The 15716-nt window shown below is 36.6% G+C and overlaps 1 protein-coding gene across 1 annotated transcript in view; it reads left to right on the forward strand.

The window, feature by feature from the left end:
- The window catches only part of SLIT2 (slit guidance ligand 2), a 256837-nt gene that overhangs the window by 18559 nt on the left and 222562 nt on the right, over positions 1–15716 (forward strand). The window contains exon 3 of the mRNA XM_035903458.1: positions 568–639. Within this exon, the coding sequence (XP_035759351.1) occupies positions 568–639 (72 nt within the window). The remainder of the gene's footprint in view (positions 1–567; positions 640–15716) is intronic.

Genomic DNA, 15716 nt, shown 5'->3' on the forward strand with positions numbered 1-15716 from the left:
TAACTCTGTAATGCCAAATATAAGCTGGGACTTTTTGATTTTTCTGACTTTTATTTGATCAGGGTTTGTGTAACAGCTTCTTTTGCTTTTTCATTTAAATAAGTTATATGGATCTCTAGATACATTATCTCAAGACTTAACTAAATGTATGCATTTGTTAACGGTTCTGTTGAACCTTTTCATGTTCACAAAATGTCTGTCTGCTTCATTATACAAAGAGGGAGACGGAGTTGGTGGGGAATTGAAGTTACACTGCTCATTTTGTATTTTTAGTTTTCTGGTTGTTTATGCAGGATAGAGTCCGGATTTAGCGATTGATTCACACTACAGAGATTCAAAAATCTTTCATAAAATAGGTAATATGGTCTGTTGGGGAAACCAGAAAATGTAATTAGTCCATGGTAAATTTACTGCTGGACCATGTCTCCGCTAATGGACCAGCGCTGCGTAGCCTTTCTGGTCTTTCAAATCAGCTTGTTACAGCACTGGGATGCCTGCTCAAAGTGGTTGCATTGCATTGCTGTAGCACTTGTAATCTAACACAACCTTTTCTTTTTCTTTCTAAAGGCGCCTAAACAGAAATAACCTCCAGTTGCTTTCTGAACTGCTCTTTCTGGGGACGCCGAAGTTATACAGGCTGTAAGTAGGCACAATGCAATAACTTATTCTGGAAAACTCGGAATTGGTCTGTTACTCTGTCTTGCATTAGGTTTTTTGCCTTTTGCCTCAAAGAGGGCTAAAATGCATCTAGGAACATTGACGTTTTGTTTAAGCTGAGTACTTTCTTTGGCTGCTTTGCAATATTTCTTTTTTTTAAAAACCTAGGTTAGATACTGATAGTTGTATGAGCCAAATTTTGTTTCATCCATTCCCAATTCTGTAATGAAGTTTTGCTGGAAGAATACTTTGGCTTTCCTTCTCTTCTGTTTGTTTCTTGGTTTCTGTGTTAAAAGAAGTTAAAAAAACACCTGTGGAGATTCTGACCCAGAGATATAGCACTGTATAAGCACTTTGGTTTTGTATGTTCTGGTTTTGTGGCTGTACGCACTTGATCAGAAAAAAATCATAATGTTGGCAAATGGTAGGTCTGTGGGGAAGTCTCTCCTGTGTCCCCTCACAAAGAAAAACAAAGGTAGTAACTTAAACTCTGAGAAGAAAAAAAATCTGAAATGTTTTACCTTGAATAAAAACTATATCAAATTGGGTAATGAGTTTTTATTTTGATTGTATTCTTTGGTTTGCTATGTTTTACTCTTAGCAATGTTATAAAATCAATGCTTTGACCCATTGGTCCTTTTAAGAATCTGCTTATTTCTCTTACAGTAAAAGCATGGAATGAAGTTTAGATACTGATTTCTGTGTTTATCTACATGATCAGTTTTAGTAACAAAATAAATTTTAAGGTACCTTTAAGTTACAGTATGTGGTGTGGAAGGGATACATCATGGCATGCTTAAGTAGGCTTTGAAAAGGTGGTACAAATTTGGCCTTGTTTTAATTAGATACATATTTGACACATTTCTTTAGACTTCAGATGTGATTTCTGCTGTTGAAATTGCTGATTTTATGCAGTTTCACCCTTTGTGAGCTCGGGGAAAAAAAAAAAGAGTGAAGGTGGAGAAAAATCGGATTTCTCTGATTTGTTTCCACTTTTCCTTTTACTTGATTTCTGTTTTAATGTTGTGAAATAGTAGCTCTTTTTTTCCTTTCTCACAATAATATGAAATGGTAAACTGAAAATGACTCTATTAGTGTAAACATTTAGTTTTGTGTATTTTTGTTTCTTCCCTTTGCTTTGGATGTATGTTTTGTTACCAGAACTTCCCTGTAGATGCAATGAGTTGTTAAATTACTAGGCCAGAAAGCTCCTGAAGGCTTTTGTTCTGACAAACAAAAATATTTTACTCTACTATAATATTATAATATATTCATATGTGGTTTTATATATTAACAATTGAGTCTCCTTTATAATTTCCATCAGCCATGATATTACTTCCATCAGAAAAAAGATGAAAGGGATTTATGGTCATTTTATTATTCTACCTATAGTGTAATGGTTGTTACCTAAATTCATATGAAATAGAAATGAGCCGTAATTTGCAGGCAAAAAATGGATGCACACTTCAGGCAAAACCATACTTGAATACATTTAATTCAGAATTGTGTATTTGATAGATTCTAGTCTTAAATCTATAATGTACTTTGACATAAAGCACACAACTGCTCATAGCATATATGGTGGAAAGTAAGAGATCACTGGCTTCACAGTATTAAATTTCCTCTGCCTAAGGGTTATTGTTGATCAGACCATGAAAGTGAATGTCTGGTTATAATGTATTCATGTTTAAAAAAAAAAATATGAGCGATACTAAAAATACAGTTGCTTAACGCTAAATTTGTGATTAAAAAAAAGTCAGGCCAGCAATGGGATTGATGGTAGTTAAATGTTCTTGGTCACTTTTCAGGTTGTAAGTAGCTTGATCACTGTGAAGCATATAGAATGATTTGGTTTTTCACGTGTATCATTGTATATGCTTATATGTATTTACATCCAAATAACTATATTTTTAAGGACAATTAAAGTTCTCTATAACGTGATCAATAAAACGTATAATATGCTTTGGGTTTTAGTATTTATTTTTGGCATTTAACAGCTAATCAACCAGTGTGTGTACTGCGAGTTTTCAACATACTATTGAGCTTCTGTGAATAATAATTACCATTTGACCCTTGGCTGTAAATGAGATGCCAGGTGAAGAAGCACATATGCTTGTTGTGTAGCCTAAATGCAATATAAAAGAAAGAGGGTACACTGTATATGAATTATGATTAGACACAGTTGGTTGCCGCCAGCGGCCGGCTATGCTTTCCCTTTGCTGTCTGCTCCAATTTCTCTTTGGACGGGTTGAGAGAGCACTGCGTGTTCAGGTCAAGATGTTTGCCTAGAAATAGTAGTACAGTTGCAGCTGTGTTTGCTGGAGCAGGAGACTAGTTTAAATAGCATTACCATTTATCCAGTCCATTAACAGAACTCTGTAAAATAATACCAACTCTGCATAAACTACAGGACAGTGTAATAAAATTACAAGCACTTGTTGACAGATGGGAAGTGTAAGTAAAGGAAAACTATAGGTTGAGAATTTAAAAGAGACAGTGCATTATTTTCTGTGTCTAAAGACACTCGATTTTTTCAAAGGTAATTAAACAAATTATTTTTCAGGTTACTTTCTTTCAGATCTAGCAGCCTTCCAAGAAATCTCCTGGAACTGGTTAAAATGGATAATTTTAGTCAAAGCAGAAACTGATTTTTCCCATTAAGTGTTATCTGCAAAGGTGTTTTGACATAAATATTTCAACAGGAAGTAGTTAATGCTAAAAAAAAGTATGAGTAGCGCTGTAGGGTATATTAATCTTGCCTTGCAAGGTATCTTTCAAAGCAAAATGTACATGAACCTCTGTTTTGATCCAGTACTGTTAAAATAAAGGTGCTGTTGTAAATTCCCTGGGGCAATATAAGCCCTTGTTCAGCAAGTATTTTCCCCGCAAGAAGGGAATGCGTTGTTTTCAGTGACCCGTGTGCCCGCTCACACTGACTTGTCGAGCATGGGCGATGGTACCTTAGTACCGAGAACTCCTACAGCCTAGCGAGTGCATATTTGAGGCAAATAGATTTTGACTGCTTACTTTGGCTGGTTAGATCACAGTTCATTGATCGCCGTTTGCTGCAGGATACCAAGTGCTGGACCCAAAGCTGTTTGAAAAATCAGTTTTAAAAGATACCTTTATTAATCAGTGGCACGTAAAGGTTATTGAATTCCATGCACAAAGCCTGTCCCTTTTGATTTAGATTTCTTGTGCTTGGAATGAGGTTAAGTTTCCTTACTGACCAGTATTTGCGGTATAAGTTAGGCAATAGCGGCTTTGAAAAAACAATCTTTTTAGTGGATGTGGTCCAGTATTAGATACATCTTCCTTCTAATATATGTACTTGAGAAGATACATACACATTGTGAATAAGGTATTTCTCCTCTAAAGTAAAAAAAAAAAAAAAAATCTTAACTAATAAACAGTTTTGAGATGTCTTAGTCACTTAAAAAAAAACCAAACTCTGAACAGCTTATAATTAAAGGAAAAAATACTAAACAATCAAAAAAAAACCTTAATAAAAAAAATCTTAGGCCAGAAAAGCAGCAACAACAACAACAAAACGTACTGCATGGGGGGCCCTTGCCAAAATTCCTCCTGAATTAATTTCTGCCAGCTATGATTAAAGTGTGTGGTACTAGATGTGTCAGACACCATAGTTCTCTGCTTCATTTTACTCTTGGCCTCTTTGGCCCCTGCCACAATAAATCCCACAATGGTTAGGCAGGAATTGCAGGTTACAGTTGCCAGGGTTACCGTTGTCCGGTCGGACTGACATCATTACTCATCCAGCCCGCTACCCTGAGCGCCGCTGCCCGCTCTCGGCGCGGGGAAGGCTGCGGGCAGCTGACGCAAAGAGGGGGAAAGTTCTCCAGGCGGCTCTCAGGTCGGGTTTTCGAGCTGCTGCAGGAGAACCTGTGATTTGCATCATTTGCGTTTATACCCTTTTGCTGGGCATTGTTTTGTTTTTACCTTTGCCAAGAGGAAAAAAAATAATCATCAGATAGGCAAGAAGAAAAAGAAAAAAAGATGGTGTATGTAAGATGCTGGAACAGTGACCTTTAAAATACCTTTTGAGTGCTGGTCTCCTTATTGCTAAGGTAGCTGCATTTGAGGCTTTATGGTTTTGTGATATCCCTTTTAACAGTAAACACGGCAAGTGAGACTGTAGCCATGATTTCGTAAAGAAGATATTTATCTTCAGTCTGAATCTGTTATAATAACTCTGGAGAAATTACTCATTAGAAAAATGCTCATTATCCCAAAGCCTCTGAAATCTTACTCCAACTGCAAACAGGTGGCCGTGGATGTTAAAAACCCAATGAGGAGCAAGAATTAGTTTCCCCTTTTCAAAAGGCAGTATCGGTGAACCTCTCTCCTTTAGCAAGTGGATCTGCTGTTGCATTAGAGCAATGGGTAGGTGTCCGCTGGTGTATGCGCTGCAATAGCATTACAGTGCGCTCCGCCTTGTTGCCAGGAGTGTGCTGGATGGGCAACAATTAAAGATTTACTGGAACCTGAATTGTGATGCCACCTTGTTGCTAGATCCTTCCCGAGAAAGTGTGTTGCTTTTTCTCAGTCATTCGTTTCAGTTGTTATGACTTCTTGTGGGGTGTTCCAGCAGCCTCCGTACATGGAAACTTGATTTTTTTTTTTTTTTTTTTTTTAGGATAAATTTGGGTTTATCATTTTTTTGAGGTAAATAGAAACAAGTAAGTCTCCCACACATTGTGTCCATCCTGCCAGTGTTATGACTTCTTGTGTTTTTCTACCACAGTGTTTTAGTTCAAATAAAATGTTTAAATTGTTTTATCTAAACAAAAAATAGACTCATGAACAGAAAAGGTGGTAAGAACATACCGATTCTAATATTAGTTTTTGATTACCGGCATTACTTTATTAGCATCAGTTTTGAACAGTCACCATAGTTCTTAGAAAACAAGTATCTTTCAAAATTATTATTAACAAAGAGCTACTGTGTATATACGTATATGTGTACATGATATGTGTACAAATGTATAAAGTGAGTATACAGTTTTCGCTTTGGTATTGCAAGTCCATAACTAAAAAGAAATCCCTAATTTAATGCATAAGAGTAATTGCTACTCTTCCTTGCAGTGTGGAAGCACCACTGTCGTACTTTGCTATGTCAGGGCGTTGTTACTATTACAAGGTCTTACTGCCTCAGTCTAGGATGTTTTCAGAGTGAATTTGGTCCTGTATGCTGCAAGTCCACTGCCAGTTCTGTGAATTTTATTTTTGCTATAATTACAGTCCCTAGGTAGGGATAGGACTATCTAAAAGTAAGTATTAAAATGTTTGTTGAGGTTCATTAGCTGTAAGAAGAAACTAAAGTAACTAAAAAAGTGTTGCCTCTGTGCTAGGTTTGTAATACCTCGTCTCTGGTGTTCATTTCTTGTATAGAAGATCTGGGAGTTAAACTTTTGTAAGACATTATAAAGACTGATTGTTGCTTCTCTCTCTAGATAATAAAATGAGCAGGTTACAGAAAAGTGAATTAGGAGCTTTGAATACTTTATGCAACTTGGCTTGCCTGTGCATCTTTTATCTTGTCCTACCATCACTTGCTTCTACCTCCAGTTCTCATTCTCTGCTATAATGTTTCAAAATTGAAAACTCTGTCATCCTCTACAACATAGTGAGCAAAGCAAAAACACCAATGCAGCTTTGCTTCAGACATAAGCCCTACTTACACTGGGTTAGAGATGGCAAGATGACTTTTTAGAGATTTTGCAAGTGCTTCAAAAACTTGGACAGTTCATCAGGTGATTTGTTTTTTGAGCACAGAAACAAGAATTTTATTTGTGTGTGTATATGTATATATAAATTCTTATTTGTTGTACAACTTGAAGCAGTTATATCCTAACACTGTAAACACTCAGCCTTACATTTAGCTGAGTGGGAAGTATTGCTGGAACCAGAATGAACTTTTGAAATGTAGTCAGAAAACAAAAGTAAAACATATTATCACTGTGTGCAATTACTGGACTTCAAACTTCACTACATTACTCTTCTTGCCCTTTTTTAGAACCTCTTAATCTGTAGGCTTTTCCTGAGCTATGCTTTCTTTCGTATTTTCACAGCACCTGCCATGATGCTGTGCAGGAAAAAATGGTGTACCAAATATACAGAAATCAGATTAAATGTTGTTATTTGAAGTAATAGTATGGGCTTTTTAAAATTGGAAACAAACTCTTTTCTTGTGAAATGGCTCTCTCAAGATGGATGTTTGTATTTTTAAATTTCAGATAATTGGGAGGTGTCTTTAAATTGCAGTGGAATTTGCGTTTAATTATAAAAACAATTTCATGGGTTTTTTTTTTTTTAGAAGCAGTATTTCCTTTGCTATGGGATAAAAATGGTAAACTGGATGGACTTCTGGGGCTGTAAGGTAACTCTGCTACTGGGCAGATCACTAAATCTTTACGTAATCTGCATTACCAAGTGATACAGCTGACTAATTTCAGCGAAAGGCATCTGTAGGGATACTTACAACTATTGATTTTTCATTAGAACAAACACTCCAAAACTGTTTATAGTTGCTTTTAACCTTAATTTGAAAATCATGTTAAACACCAAGCAAACAAAAATGTGGCTTAAGGCGATTTTTCTGGACCAATATAAATATCTGTGGCATTCAAAATCTTTTATGTATTAAGTGTTGCTATTTAAATGTCTTAATGCAAACCCATGAAACATATTATTGTTTACTTAGCTTACTCAAGCCATAATACTTTTAAAATAATGTGATGGTATTCAGAGTAACTGAGAAATCTACTTCAGCTATTATGGCTCTGTTACCTTGACCTGTTTGGCCTCAAGCATAAATAATTCTCCTCTGTATTTTTGTTGACATGATAGTGGTCAAAACAGAGAACTGAGGTAATTGCTTTTCAATATGAAAATGAAAGTAACTGGTTTTGGGTCACCTGTAACCATATTCATGCCCAGCCTGAATCAGTCCCTGGGTTGTTCCTGGAGGGTTAACCTTGAAAGCTTTGGTAAATTGTGATACAGGAAACCTTTTAGGCAGGAGTTAAGTAGGAAACTGAATCTCAGTGAAGGAAGTAATGAAAAGTAAAAAGGCATGTCGGAGGAAATGCCATTATTATGTGGTGCAGAAACACGGTGTGAAATGTTATAAAGAGGACATCTGTAAGTCTCTGCTTGCACAGAGTGGACATTTAAGTGCAGCCGTGTCATCTTGATTAAAAAAAGAATAGAAAAGAAGAATAAATCAGGCCAAGGGAAAATGTGAAAGTATAGAGTCTTGTCCCTATGATGGTAGGTTTCTTCTGGGAGTGGAAGATTAAAGCCTAAAGTAACTGAATAGCTGAGAAAAGTCCAAAGAAAGGTTGATTGCTTCCCCTCCAACAGTTCCAATTGATTGAAAAAAGCCTAATTTAAAGTTCTGTTTGTTCTGTGTCTTAAACCATCAGAATTTTCTTTTAGAACTGGGGGAATGCTCTGGAAGAGAAAGAATCCAAGGATAAAAAGTCATTGCAGGCCAACAATTGTTCCTAATCCTCACAAAATGCTGGAGAAATTAAATTTATTCTTTATTGCTCAAAGTGTTACCTAGGTCACTGGGCGATGGGAAAATTGAACTGGAAGTCGAGTAGGCACAATCTTTGTTTTGTGTCTAGATGCTTAACCTTAGACACGACAAGGCATCTTAGTGTGTTGTGGGAACCTGGTTCAGAGTATTAACACCAGGACGTTTATTACCCTGGATTTATAATAGGCTATGCTGTCAGTAGATGAAAATGTTGTGTTTACATTTCAGTGTTAAATGATCATTTAATTAACACCTAAGGAAAAAAAAACCCAACCCTTGTGAAATTCTTAGCAGCTTTTATTGTTGGTTTCCTTGGAGGTTTTAATATCCAAGTTACGCTGCCTTGCTTCTATAAGTACAGCTAGAAAAGACATTTATGAATGTAGTCAAGAAGGACAGACAGTTTAACCCCTGTTGACCCTTCATCCTGAATGTTGATTTATATAGCATTTTAAATGCATTGAATTTGTTTTAAAGCTTCTCTGAAGTTACACACACAGCATTCAAACAAAACATGTACTTTTCCTTTTAAAAATATTCCCAAAGTGTACATTCTTATAAAGAGCATAGTGGTTTTTCCTAGAAAATTACTAAAATATATAAAATATATAGAACGTATCAACAGATATTTTATAACAGCAAAACAAATTAAAGATTGTTGTTTTGCCAGATTTGTCTGCATGTTCTTGATAAGAACATGCCAGCTTTTATAAGAAAAAATGGTCTGAAACGGACAACATATCGTGCGCTGGTTGTAGAAGCCACTGTCTGAGTTCTTCAAAAGGAGTAGGAAATTGGCAAGGGAAACAACATTACTACAAAAATGCATATCCACTTTAGCCAGCACAGATCTACTTTCATATGTTCCATTGTATCAAAGAAAGTCAAGGCTATCTAAAAGCTTTAATTTGCTCTTGGTCCTTAATAATGCATTTTGTTGTAATGTGGATCTACAAATGCTTTTTGCAATAATGTTGCCCTACCAAGCATGTTTGAATAGTTTTTTGCATCCTGGAGCTAAAGCCAGATGAAATGCTCTTTGTTAAAGAGCAGCTGCTCTTCAACTGATGTGTTTTTATAAACACGCTGTAGTAAAAACTGAAATTACAGCTAGGTTTATACATTGTTGGTTTTTTGGTTTGTGGGGGTTTTTGGGGGGTGTGTGTTTTTAATCAATCTATGCTTAGGGAATAAAGCCCCCAACTTTAAAACATGTAACAGATTAATAATAAAAAGACTTAGCATAACTTAACTCAATTATTGATGACCCTCAGGTTTTTTTTGGTGTACTTTTTGTTTTTACTGATGATCATATCCTTTACATGTGTCAATAACTGAGCTGGAAAACTTAGGAATCTGCTGATACAGTAAATGTTCCTTTTCTCCGCACAAATGACATAAAGAATCCAACACTTGATGAAATATTACAGCTGCAGTGTGAGTTCTATCTGCCAGTGGGATCTCAATGTTTTTCAAACTTCTCTGAATATATTTATTAAGTTGAAATTTAATATTCAGATGGAGACTTGTCAGAGGTACTTGCATTTGCTTTTGTCTGAAATATTTGACCATTTACAATTAAAGCAGTGTATCACCATTTGGGTATTTTTTTCAGTGTTTTTAATTGAAAAAAAAATTCGCAATATCCATTTCTTGATTTGACATGTCAGATGGAGTACTTGGGAAATGCTTAGGATAGATAAGAGAGGCTTACCCTATGCCAGACTTAGATTACTCTCTTCTCTTTGCAGTCCTGGTAGAGATTTTAGGTTTCTGAGCTGGTGAGTGGTTAAGATACGTAGTGCGTGCAGGAAGACATAGGCTAACCTTTCCACACACAGACCAATAGACTTCAGCTGAAACAACGTTGAAGTGTGTGGGACTGAGTCCTGGTGGGCAGGTCACATCGATTAACTAAGTACCAATTAAAGGGACTCTCATTACGGTAAGGAAAAGTGCCAATATACGAGGTGCAGTATTTGGTCTCGGAGGAGAGCTGAGGCAAGGGCTGCAGCGATGAACAACCCAGCCTGTTGTCCTGATCCTTGTAGCTGTTGTAAGGATACCAGAGCCGGGGCTGTCAGTTTTACTTGGGAAAGGCTGCTTATGAATGCTGAGCGGAGTTTATTCTCTCCCTCAGACACTTGAGGGGCCTGCTCTGCTAATGGCTGTTCAGACCCACCTCGTGGGGAATAAAGCTGGGACTTGCTGAACTCTTTTCATCTTTACAGCCAAGCCCAGGTGCAGGCCCTCCCTGGCTCAAGGGTGTTTAAAGGACCATGCTCTGAAGGCTTCTTTCCATGGCCCTTAATCTATAGGGGGAAGAAAAAAGGGGCTGAATTGGGGGGGGTAAATCTTTTGGTTAAGTACTCCTTGAGGATTTGCAGGGTAATACGTACAAGAGACAAAATCTTGCCTCATTCTTTTCGTTTCCCCTTCTGTCCAGGCAGTTCAATGGCATTTTTATTTTTACTGTGAATGTGTAATCCATACAGTTGTAAGGAAGGGCTGCTCATACTTTATTAAGGTAGCATGTATGAGAAGAGGTTGATGGCAGCTGTTCAGGGCTTTTAGTACTTTAATACAGGGGAGATAGAAGAAACATCAACTTTTTTTTTCCCTTTCTGTGGATTTTTGTAGGAGTGCTGGATAGCTGGAAGGGATTTAGATAGTTGGTTGACCTCAAAACGGAAAAGGTTGCGTCTCAAGTTTGATAAGGCCCACGGGGAAGGGTTGCAAAGATAGGATAACAGCTAATGTAATGAAGGGGTATTTGTAGTAGCTGCTTCTCAGAGTATAAAGATATGAAAAGCTAAATGCAGAGGAAGGACCGTAAATGTGCGTCTTAAGGTGTGAGAAAAAACCTTAAAAGCTTAGCAGAACTACAGGAATTTATTTATGTGAACTAAAAAAATTACACACTTAAACACATACTCATGTGATCATTTCTGAGATTGGAGAAAATTCCTGTCTGATTCTTACTACTTGTACATTAGTGTTAAATCTAGTCCATGATTAATTGGTTGTCATATTCTGTTTTTTATTAATTGTGCATTCCTTGTAAAAGACAAGAGACTGTCTTCCCTCCTTGATTTTAGTCACGTGTCTGTAAATTCAACAGAGCAAATACTTTTGTGTAACTCTCTATGCTATAATGTGTTATAGCAACAGTACTCCCATCATCATTTATGCCCCTACAACACAAGAACAAAATAAAAATACCCCTCAAAAACAATGTCATTTTTTTAGGTCAGAGTGGTTTTTAAAAACGAAAAACCAGAACTCTTAGAAAGTGGAAAGCCTACCAAATCTATGTAGGAGTGCTTTGCTTCTTGATCTCCAGTACAGTGTTCATGTCAGAGGTGCGGAAGCCAAAACTTCTCATCTGTCACAGAGTGCAGAGTTGTTGTCTCAAAGCTAAATTTTAGTTTTGTATGTGGGTTTGGCAGATGTCAAATTAAAATTTCATCCAGAAAAAAGAATCACAACCGTAGTGTTGCTCTTCCTTTGGCTCACCAATGAGGCTAACTAGACATGTTCAGATTTGAGGGCCTGACTGCCTAAGTGGGTCATCTTCACCATTCTGGCTGACAGCAGTGGCTTTATCTGTTATAAGACTTACTGGGCTAGGAAATAATCAGAAAATTGTACAGCTCCTTTAAGATCTACAATACATTACTGTTAGTTAAACTTGTTCAGCTAACATACCTTATTAAGATGAAAGGATTTTACAACATTCAGTGTACTGTCACATTTACTTTGAAATCTCGCATACAAAAATAGGTTCAAAGCTGCTGGGGTATGGCCAGTTGTGCCACATGCTTTAAAGTTTTATATAAGATACTGGGATGAAGTATTTATTATTGGGTCCATTGTTTTGTAGCTTGTTGGTTACTGATCTAAACTGTGTAAGCAGCTCACCGGTAAATTTTGTTAGAGGAAGTAATACTAAGATGTTTAAATAATAAAGTACATGAGAAATGTTTGTCCTGTGGATATGGACAGGAGAATGTGGGAAATGCAAAATACTTATGGCAAAATCAAGATTGTGATCACTGGGGAGAAAACTATTGCAAGAGACTTATTGATAATGAGAGCTGTAAATGTACAGTATAGCATGGAACACTAAGATCATGCAATTTCATGCATATGTATCAAAGACACTGTAGGAAATGGAAAATATTTTTAACTATGCTGTGTAGTTTTGCAAAACCAATGGCAAAGTGGGTTGTTTTTCTAGCTAATATTGTAGGATGTTCACTTCAAATGCATTTTTTCCATTTTGTTGCTACATTTAAAATATTTCACTAGGATTTTGGCTAAACTGAGTTTTTGTCTGTTCTTGTAATCAGGTTGCAAAACCTATTGTGTTGTGGTTTGGTGTTTTTTTTTCCTCCCCTCAGCCAAATGAAATGAAACTGAACTGGATTTGAGTTCTGGGAAAGGCTTTAAAATGAGTATGTGCTGTTGGCTTAGTTATCTCAGAGTGGAATAGCGGCAGAACAGCAGTATTGTGCCTGCGCGTATATGGGGGGAAGGAAGAGCAAAACTGGGAGAAGTGTAATTGGATTAGGAGGTTGATTGGTCAGGAAAAGATGTCTGCAGCAAGTTGCAAGTCAATGATAATTTGGCATATATTGAGTACTCCAGTTAAAATACTAGTGATGCTTCCAGATATATGATTTCTTATTAAAGAAATGGAACTTGACAGTCTGCTGGAATTATAAATTCACAAAATTTAACATTTAGGAGTAACAGTGGATGTTGGATGTCCACTGTTGTAGCAGAAAATCAAAGCTTTTTCTGCCATTCATTTTGTTTACTGGTGGTCTCCTAACCACTCTGCTACAAGCTGTCTTCATAGTGATTCTATCCACGAAGGTGCCAAGTGGGGAGAACAGCCTAATTCTGTTTTGCAGTATGACAGCTTGCACTGCCGAGTTTCATGTAATCTATTTGACTGGGATGGTGAAATGGAGTCAGATGGAGCAAGCGCTGCTGACAAGCGGTAGTTCTCATACCTAGATAGGCCCTAGACAGTGAGTTTGTAATAGGGAGAAAATTCAGAAATGTGAAAAAGCTAATATTTACTCAAAAGCGGCAAATACTGTCTTAGGAATTTCTTCATTGCTGACTTGTCTTTTTGTCCAGGGAAGACTATTTGTCTTACAAGAGCTGCAGATCACCATGATAGTTTGTAATGTAGGAGTCAGCCTAGAGAGCCTTTCAGCGCTGGCAGAAAAGTGTTGAAGTCTTATAGGCTATTTCACACATTTATTCTAAAGAAATCTAGATTAAGGTACACAAGAACTGTTGCCAATTTTAATAAACAGAAGTAGAAAGCATTTTGTATTGAAAAAAAATCATGTTATTGCTGCTGTAAAAGACTTTCAAGTTTGTTTCCTGAAGTGAAGCACTATTAACATAAACACTCAGTTTTGTGTATACCCTGGAATAGGAATTTGAGTGATCATAACGGCCTTTCATGCGTGCAGCAAGGCCTTAGTGTGTGATGTGTGGGTATGCAAGTGCATTAGCACTGCTAGTTCTTCAGGCCTTCATTATTGATGTTTGAGATGTTAATATATTAAAACAAACAGACAAAAATGAACCAAAAAACCAACAAGAAATGCCAGTCTTTGAGAAGTAGTCAAAGGGAAAATGCAATAAAGCTGGAGATGCCTGTCTTGAAAAGATTTCTTTGAGTTTGTCCAAAAGTAGTTAAGAAAAATATTATTTGTATCCATTAAAGGTCACATTATTATTTGATTAATTAGAGGTATACATTTAGAACTTAATATCTTCATCCATAGAATAAGAATGTGATGCTATATTTCCAGTTTATGGTTCCTTGGAAATGTAAATCTCTTTGACGATGTACTTTGTTGAAAATGGAACTTAAACTAGATTCCTGTAACAATATTCAGTGCCTCTTTTTTTTTTTTTTTTTTCCCCTATGATCTAGCTGTGGGTGGGAGTGTTTTGTAAGAAAGTCTGCTGTTCTTAATCTGTCTTTTTTGTTCACTTTACTTGCATTTTTGAATTATGGTCGTATGACTGTACTTGTCCATTGTGTTTTATTTTGGCTTCTGAACTTGGGATGACTTTCCAGTCAGTTTGCTAAATATGAATGTTGCAGAAAACTCTTTATAATGGTGTACCATCTCATTCTGCACAGTAATAGTGCAGGATTTGGTAAAGGAGGGTAGTTTTGATATGCCTGAAGGGAGATGCAGACAGAAGATAATCAATGTATCCGGAGTGATCAAGTGTTTGCTCGTCATCTTTTTGGTATGCCCATGGTTAGTGAACTTGCATGGATCTGCTAGGAATCTCTTTCCTTCTAAATCAAGATGTAGAAAACCCTGGGTCTGTTTTCTGTGAATATGGATAGAAGAAACAGTGTACACAAACTATGACCAGTAATTAAAAAAAAACAACAAAGGGAACAAACTAGGAAAATGTTTCAGTTTAAGTTGGGTGGCCCAGAAGAAGATTGACAGGATGTTCGGAATTTGGTTTCAGTTCCTTACCAGAAGAAAATGTTGTATAACCAGAAATCACATTTTAATTGATGCTTTGTTTTGCTTTATCCTTAATTACAATATCCTGCTGGGTGTAGTTTTATCAGCAGTGCTTTTGAGATTGTGTAATGTTTAGAGAGGATTACACTACTAAAACTTTCCAAACAAGAGACTTTTTTTTAAAAAAAAAAAGGAAATGTGGTGTGAATTAACTGTAGCCTTGAAAAGGAACATGGTAAGCTTTTTGGGGGGGGTGTGGGGTGTTAAAGCATGTATAAAAATGGTTTTTGTCTGTTTTATGCATTTTGTTCTTGGGTGTTGGGTTGGAGATGTGAATCTCTAGCAAAAGCTTCAGAAGGTATGACCTGTAAAGCAAGGAAATACCTATTTGTGCTGAAGTTTGTATAAAATTGGTACTCTGAAATAAGCCTAGGTAGTGTTTGAACACATGGGAATTTCTTAAAATAAACACAGCCATGAAGGGAAAATGTGATAATGACTTGATGATGATGAGTGTCTGCTGTTACGGGTCCAGTGAGATGCAAGTGCCAACACCCCAGCCTCTACAACATGATCCAAATTGTAACGAAGGAATTTGGCAGCTCTGATGCCTTTATATGAATGCATTACCATGGCTATGAAGATAAATAGTTCCAAAGTGGAAATACTAACAAATATTTAGTCATTTCCAAGCAGATTAGAAGTGAAAATAGACATGCTATAGGAACAGAGATAAATAGGAAATATATCTTCTGAATATGTGTGTTCCATTCCTGTTTCCGTGGGTTGGTTCTTCCTTTTAAAAATCAGTGTATTTAGACAGGTTAAATGTATTCCCTTTATAAAGGTCACATCCCAATTTCTTAATTTCTTCCAACTTCCTTCCTGTTCTTCTTCTCTTGTGACTCTCCTCTTATGCAAACATCAGCCCTGATTAAAGCCTAAAGCTTGTTGAAAATTTTCTGTAC

This window comes from Egretta garzetta, unplaced genomic scaffold (assembly GCF_000687185.1).
Source record: "Egretta garzetta isolate BGI_Z169 unplaced genomic scaffold, ASM68718v1 scaffold151, whole genome shotgun sequence".
In the NCBI taxonomy this organism is placed as follows: Eukaryota; Metazoa; Chordata; class Aves; order Pelecaniformes; family Ardeidae; genus Egretta; species Egretta garzetta.